The sequence below is a fragment of the Drosophila rhopaloa genome, unplaced genomic scaffold, assembly GCF_018152115.1.
Source record: "Drosophila rhopaloa isolate 14029-0021.01 unplaced genomic scaffold, ASM1815211v1 contig_36, whole genome shotgun sequence".
In the NCBI taxonomy this organism is placed as follows: Eukaryota; Metazoa; Arthropoda; class Insecta; order Diptera; family Drosophilidae; genus Drosophila; species Drosophila rhopaloa.
This window is the reverse complement of record NW_025335130.1, coordinates 1,253,286-1,260,637: the sequence shown is the minus strand read 5'-3', so window position 1 is coordinate 1,260,637 and position 7,352 is coordinate 1,253,286. Positions and strand designations below refer to the sequence as shown.

The 7,352-nt window shown below is 42.0% G+C and overlaps 1 protein-coding gene across 3 annotated transcripts; it reads left to right on the top strand.

Annotated features, from left to right (window-relative positions):
* Nucleotides 1–3,613: 3,613 nt before the first annotated feature.
* LOC108041217 (zinc finger protein 271) lies at nt 3,614–6,900 on the top strand. 3 transcript variants are annotated; one of them, XM_017119079.2, is made up of 7 exons: nt 3,614–3,880; nt 4,209–4,369; nt 4,426–4,626; nt 4,689–5,115; nt 5,172–5,445; nt 5,495–5,698; nt 5,759–6,900. In XM_017119079.2, exons 2-7 carry the CDS (start codon nt 4,214–4,216, stop codon nt 6,192–6,194), a joined length of 1,698 nt encoding a protein of 565 aa, XP_016974568.1. In that variant the 5' UTR covers nt 3,614–3,880; nt 4,209–4,213; the 3' UTR covers nt 6,195–6,900. The 3 variants fall into 3 exon arrangements, with proteins under 3 accessions (XP_016974568.1, XP_016974569.1, XP_016974567.1); XM_017119080.2 differs by having other exon boundaries at nt 3,615–3,880; nt 4,199–4,369; nt 5,510–5,698; XM_017119078.2 differs by having other exon boundaries at nt 3,615–3,880; nt 4,199–4,369.
* Nucleotides 6,901–7,352: the final 452 nt, after the last annotated feature.

Below are 7,352 nucleotides of genomic sequence, written 5' to 3'. Positions count from 1 at the left end.
TAGGTCAGGAATAGGGTTTAGTTGCTGCCGGAGACCAAAGCAATGTAGACGGAGTTCTTTGCATTTTTTTTGTTTTTAGTTTGATACAAAAAAAAGTAAGGGTGCGAAAAGTGCTAGTGTCGTGTGGAAATTAAGTAGATATTTATTTATTTTAGGTCCACCGGGGACCCTAGTACATAGGGCCCGGCAGTTTTCTTTGATGTTCGTCGTTTTTCGAAGTTTTTCTCTCGGAGGAAGGGCAGCAGCCCTCGTGGGAGTAGCACCACCAGTAGCAGCATCAGCAACAGGCGGCGGTAGTAGTAGTAGCAGCAGCAGTAGCAACAGCCACTGACACAGGTACAGTAACAGCCATCACCACCAACCGACACCGCCGCAGGCGGTTAGGTTATTTAACCACAAAAAAATTCAACTTTACCTCGGTGAGTCCGTTCCGGCCCATATAACCCGAGCAGCACAACGTCGCGACCACGACGCGACTCCCCTACCACGCGGCATCTCGGACGTCACGGTCTGCAGTGGCCGAGGCACGGCGTAATACCGGTTTCCGGACCGCCACGTCCCTTTATAAGGGTCCCGAGTTGTCCTTCGGCGACCCGCCACTGCCGGTGCCTAGCCTACAAGTGGCTGAAAATTATAAATGTTAAATTAAATGTGCATGTTACTAAATTTATATACCTATCTGTTGACCTGTGAATTTATCCGGACTTAGACCCGAAAACCTCAATTTGTCCTCGTTGTTGCCTGTAAATAAGGGTCGCGATTATTAGTTTTCGGCGGGATTGTTTACAGCGTATACTACTTACCGTTTGGCCTGTCCCTTCTTTTCCCTAGGAGCTTCTCAGGATTAGGTGACCCGACACATACATAGTTTGCGCCCTTTTTTTGAGCGCCTCGTTCACCGCGAGTTCCACCAATACGTGTCTGGTGGAACATTATTTCCGCGGCGCCTGTAGCCTTTTCCAAGGGAAGGTAATCTTCTGCTTTGACCGCGTAAATCCGAAGACGGTGGCCTAAGAAAAGATGAATTAATTACTAGGAGAGCCATTTATGTTAACTTTAGTACTTACGGTGCGAGTGAGTTGTCGCTGTGGGGGAGATGGGGCTGTCTTAGTCGCGAGGAGTGACTTCGACCAACTGATATTGGGTGATGCTTCCGCAGAATCCTCCGGGGCATCCTTGGTTGGGTGGGCGTGCTTGGCTAGGTCATCGATAGCCACCAAAACACCATATTTTTCCCGTCATCTATAATTATTTACGTTGTTTACCTTTTGTTTGTGTTGTTTGTTAGTGATGAGCGATTAATTTGTGATGTGAGACAGTGTAGTCATCAACGTTTATGTTGCGGGCTGTGGCATTAGGGGGAATCCGCCCGGAGAGAAGACTGAGCTAGCGGCACTGCCAAAGGACAAAAAAAGCAGTTCGTAACATGGGTTTCCAAAACTTTAAAACGCTCTCCTGAAAAGTTACCCTTTTCAAAGTCGGTGTACACGATCGTTTTGAAATTTTGCACAGTTGTTCTCAACTATATTCCTCAGGTAACGCTGTCGAGTTGTTTTTTTGAAAATTTATTATTTTTAGAGCAACAAATATCTCGACGTTTTAGGCGAAAATCGCTGTTTTTGACTTTCAAGTGCCTTAAAATATCAAAAAAAAAAATAATAAAAACTCGACAGCGTTACCTGAGGAGTCTTGTTCTTTAATTAATGCAATTGGATTTTTGCATTTCAGATGATTCTGTGACCGGTTATCGTGTGCACCGCAAAACATCTTTTCTTCGAGGCGCCGCCGGAGATTGCCTGTATCTCAGTCAATTTTTAATATTTTTGGAATAAAAAAATCACACATATTTTTTAAATGTTGCCCAATCACATGCAAAAAACAAAATTGAGCTGAGACTATCCGTATCGCCAATTTAAAAAATGACCGATTTTTCACCGAATTCAGATCGCCGAAAACTTTACGCCAGTCATGAGAGAGAGCGAGAGTCAAACAGTTGGCGTACACTTTTCGTCAAGGCTTTTTTCACCTCGGTCCTCAGATGGACGAAAAAAATACCAGATAATTGCATAGTGTTGCCAGTCTGCGGAAATTAACGTTGGGTGAACCCTAGCGAAAAGATTAAAAATGTAATCTTAGGCGTGCGCTTTTCACTGAACATTTCAAAAAACAGAGTGAAAAAATCAAAATACCCGCAAAAGTCGATTGCAGGAGTTTACATGTGGGGACAAAATAACATTAATACTATCTGGGGTGCCTCTTGTCAGAGCAAAATGTTTCTTAGGTCAAAAATGTACGAAAAAACACAATAAAAGTGCAGCTATGAACATTAAATTAACAAATAATTATCAGTAAATTAAAAAAAAATGTTAAATTTAAATTGTATTGTTTTTTAATTTCTTTGGACGGCGGCAGACTGGTCTTGCCAAGGTAGTTGATAATATCTTTTAAAGGCCCTTTCAACAAACCCAGCTGATTGACAGTAAGACCGTAGCACGCTTAATTCTGATGAACTCTCGAAATTTTCGTCACACTAGAAAGATTCAAGTTTTTACGCTAGAGGACTAGTTTGCCGATCTGAGTACTAGGCTTAAGGACGCAAAAAGATTTGGATGGCGTCAGAAATACTGTGGCTTAAAGCTTATTTCGTACAAGAATAAACTGAAATTTCAAATCGATACTGCTCCTTAACCAGCAAGGATATTCCAAAATTTAAACGCAGTATTTTAGATAAACACTTAATTTATTAAAGGGACAAAAAACCATACTCTTAAATATTAAAGCAAACCAATAATTCAATAAAAATGGTCTAATTGGTACCCCAAAGCTTATTTCTACGGAAATTTTGTCCAATTCCCCGTTTAGGCACTTTTGAAGTAATTTTTATTGGACATCTTTCTTTTCCGAATCGTTTGGTTCAAAATTTCCCACAAATTTTCTATAAGATTGAGATCCGATGATTTTGCTGGCGTCTTGATTACGTTGGGGCAGTTCTATATTAGCCAAGTATTGACAATTCCAGCGAAGTGCTTGCGGTCGATATCTTGGTAATACTGAAATCGATGGAGTATCCCGTCAATAAAAACGAGGTTGCCCCCCAGAAGCTGCCATGCTTGACTGTAGTTTTTTAGAGTTTGTTTTTAAGCTCTGTATTAGGGCGCCGCCAAACATATTTAACCAAAAAGGTAACATTTTCACTCGCCTCCAAATAAGAGGTCATCCCAAAACGAAATCGAAAGAAGAATATGCTTTCTTGTTCTTAATACAGAGCTAGAATACATATACCTAGAAGCTAAAGTCAACATTGCAACAGTCTATTATGATTAACAACAGCTGTTCAGATCAGATGTTATAGGATGGTGTATGGTGGATGTGCTTTGTGGGAATTGGAGTTTAACATTTGTCAAAAATCTCAACCGTTTCGAACGGATGGACTCTATGGGAGGGGTTTATTAATGTAATTGCAAACATATATTAAATTAAAAACCCCTTGTTCTACATTTCACTGTTCCTTTTTCGTCATTAACCACCCGACGCTATTTTGACGTGTATAGCAGATTGGTATTATATACCGTCAATTTAAAAAGCGGTCATACTTGTACACATTGCAACTGCTGCTCGACTGCTCTCTCTCGGCGTTGTTCTCTTTCCGTCTCTCTTCAGCTAGCGTAAGAAGGAACGGGCTAATGTTATAGTGCTGGAATTTGTTAGAGAAAGAAAAAACAATAATAAATAGTTTGCTTTCATTCCAAACAAAACAGAAGTGCACATATAAACACGTTGGCAAAGAATATTCAATATTTCAAAGTAACGCAAAAATTGTTGCCTGGGCGTTGTAAGACGCAGCCAACAACTATTTTTTTGTGCCCTGGTTGCGTAAAAGGTAATGGTTAAAGCCAAAAATAGCAGAAAAAAACTCGTATAACAAAATTTGATATCTTATGAATAAATATGCTTAGGACTGATATAACGGAGAAGTTCTGCTGTCTTTTTTTGAATAAATTCAATGTCGCATACATATTTTTTGTCTCATCGTCGCCATTTTTAATAAGTCGTTTTTTCATGAGTTGATTACATTCATCTCGCTCGCACACTCGGTAGAATTGGTGTCGCGTGTTTCAGTGTTGAAAACCGCGTCGCAGCGGGTATAAAATAATAAAAAGGCAAAATTTTTAATTTAAAATACAACATTACGTTAAAGTGGCTTGCAGGCACGATGGAAGACCTCACCAAAAACATTATCTTCACAAATGCTATTAATGGGCAACCTGCCACAATTCAGTACCAGACGGCAGATGGCACCATCCTTAAACAGCCTAAAATTGAGGGTCAAAAGGCGGAGCAGCAACCGACCTTCTACTACACGACAAATGTAAGTGCTAACTATTTCCGATGGCACTTTTACCCCTCATATTTGACCTCACGTAGGGTAATGGCGGCACCGTCAATCTTGCCCAGTTGGCCACCACAGATGACAACAAGACGTGCTACATAGCTCAGCCAGTGGGCGGCTACAACTACGCCCTGGTAAATGGGATGCCGCTCAACCAGGGCGCAGCGCTTGGCATCGCCACTGTAGACGCTCAAGGCCGCATCCAGATCGTCAATCAGAACAAGCCTATTGCAGCAGTAAGTAATAATAGTACGAGAATTGTGGAGTTCGCCAAAGCATAAAACCCTTCTCATTGCAGAACACCATATCCAACATCAGCTTCAAATGTGATGTTTGCTCGGATATGTTCCCCCACCTAGCGCTGCTCAACTCCCACAAGCGTATGCATACAGATGGGGAGCAACAGCAGCAACATCAGCACAACACCCAGCAGGGGGCCAGCGATTCAATAGCCGTCGTCAGCGCCCAGGGCTTGGTGCAAGCGCAGAACATCATTGGCAATGGCCAGATGGGGCAGATACAGATAGTGTCGTCGGACGCTTTGGAGCCGGTGCAACAATCTGTAATGCAACAGCACGACTCCAAAGCAAATAAGTGCATTAATTGCGGTAGCCCCATACTGCAGCAGTCCAAACGCAAAGGTCCAAAGCAGGTGCGTTGTGAGTCCTGCATGCAGGCAGAACAGACGGCGCAGCAACAACAGCAGCTTTTCGTGGCGCAGGAAGGTAATTGTAAAGTTAAACTTTAAAATGTGAAAAGATACGAACTTACTCTTGTACAGGTCAAATGGCACATCCCGTCCAGATCATATCAACCACCCCTCAGGCCCAGGCACAACTGCAGCAAATTGTAGCCGCGCAGACAGGCGACACGACTCCCAAGCGGGAGACCAGCAGTGGGCCTGTCCATCACCCAGTGAAAAAACGAAATTCCCAGCAGATGACCAAGTGCCAGAAGTGCAATGGCTCTGGAGTGGTGCTGGTAGGGCAGCACTCTCACGCCGGACAAAGTGGTGGGGGCGGAACGGTAAAGCAATCGGTCACTGTCAAAACGGAGTGAGTATAAGATCTTAGTGCTAACCAATCCTACGCTAACAAAACCAAGGTGTTCGTCCTGCAGGAATCCGTCGAAACCCTTTAGTTGCAATATATGTGGTGGCCTTTTCTCACGTTACTCAAGTCTGTGGTCACACAAAAAGCTCCACAGCGGCGAAAAAAACTACAAGTGCAGCATCTGTGGACTGGCCTTCGCCAAGGCCGTTTATTTAAAAAATCACGCGCGCATCCACACGGGCGAAAAGCCTTATAAGTAATGGCGATCTTTTTATCTTGATTCAATTTTCCTAATTAATGTTTTTTCCTTATACAGATGTCAAACCTGCGGTATGCAGTTCTCACAGTCGCCACACTTAAAGAACCACGAACGCACGCACAGCGGCGAACGTCCCTACGTGTGCGGGGTGTGCGACAAAGGATTTGCTCGCCACGCTACACTTTGGAATCATAGGCGCATCCACACGGGCGAGAAGCCGTACAAGTGTGAAATTTGCGGGTCTGCCTTCTCTCAGGCGGCCCACCTAAAGAACCATGCCAAGGTCCACTCAGGGGAGAAGCCCTACAAGTGCGAGATCTGTTCTGCGGCGTTTGCTGATCGATTCGCGCTTAAACGCCACCGCGGTATACACCAAAAGTACGGACAAACGGCGCCTCGTCAGACCAGTAGTGATGGAATAATTGTGCACAAGCAAGAGATCCCCGACATGGATGACGAAGCCCAACAGGAGGTGATCATCGGTGGGTTATAGATAAGACCAACTGGTGCAAATGCCAAGGCGATGAGCAACCTAGCGAAGCCGGCAAAGCACAGTCTGCTTTCGCACTATCAGACAGGAGCATACTCTGCTCAGCAATTTCCTGAAGGATACTATTACCAGTTGCCTTCACAAGCCCAAGATCCATCAAGGAACACTCTTTTTTCTCCTCAGAGACATTGAGGGTTGGACCAACGAACCTCCATCAATAGTACTAAAAACTAGGCATGGCACTTTCTCCAGCTTTTCTGTAGGCTTTGTGAAACACGCGGCGAGACCCAAAAACGCTTTTTACGTTAAAAAAAACTAATGAACATAATTTATTTGGTAGCTTGTAAAATATATTTAACCTTACCTTAAATAATAAAGACATATATATGTACTAATATATGTATATGTCATAGTATTTTTAAGTGTTATAGGCTATTTCATTATACGAAACGTAAATGTAATTAAATGGATTTATAAGAGGAACGGGATGTTGCCGAGGCTAGCTAATCCGGAAGGCAAATACGTAAGAATCTACGAAGGGAAGAACATACATACAAATGTATATATATGCAACAATGAGTTTAAATACCATTTTAGAAGTAAGCCAAAAACCTATTCATATAAAATGTATTTATATTTAAGTAAGTATTTAATAATACAAATCAAATAGATACTTGAATAAAATACAAATTTGTACTAACCCACATTACATGCAACTGTACTTAACTAGAACTGTTTAAATGTCGTGCAGATTGGGGTGTCATATTTTTCGTCAAAAATATTTTAAATGGTTACAATTTTGCGTATTTGCTTAGTATATGTCAATATTTAGGACAAGTACTTAGATCGACGAAATCCGTTTGGGAGGAGAGCGTTCGTTTGGGAAAACATTAAAATCAAAACATAAGAACTATAAAAATTATAAAATGAAGTGGGCATAAAACTTTAACATTGATAATTTATAAGAATGCTTCTACACGGCATATTTCCAGTTTTTGAAAATTGATTAGCCTAACCTTGTTTGCCCACTTTTTCATTTTTTTGCCCACCCTTAGTTTCAAAAATACGGAATCTTCAAAATGTTTCGAAAACAAAAGTTGACTTTTTTGAATTTTTTTTAAATCGCAAGAGAATTGTTCACCCACGTTTGCCCATCTTTCA

Bases quoted from the DNA above. Each gene is read 5' to 3' on its own strand.
- LOC108041217 (XM_017119079.2), top strand. From the start codon at position 4,214: ATGGAAGACCTCACCAAAAACATTATCTTCACAAATGCTATTAATGGG. The intron at 4,370-4,425 runs GTAAGTGCTAAC...GACCTCACGTAG, and splicing joins CCTTCTACTACACGACAAAT to GGTAATGGCGGCACCGTCAA. The intron at 4,627-4,688 runs GTAAGTAATAAT...TTCTCATTGCAG, and splicing joins AGAACAAGCCTATTGCAGCA to AACACCATATCCAACATCAG.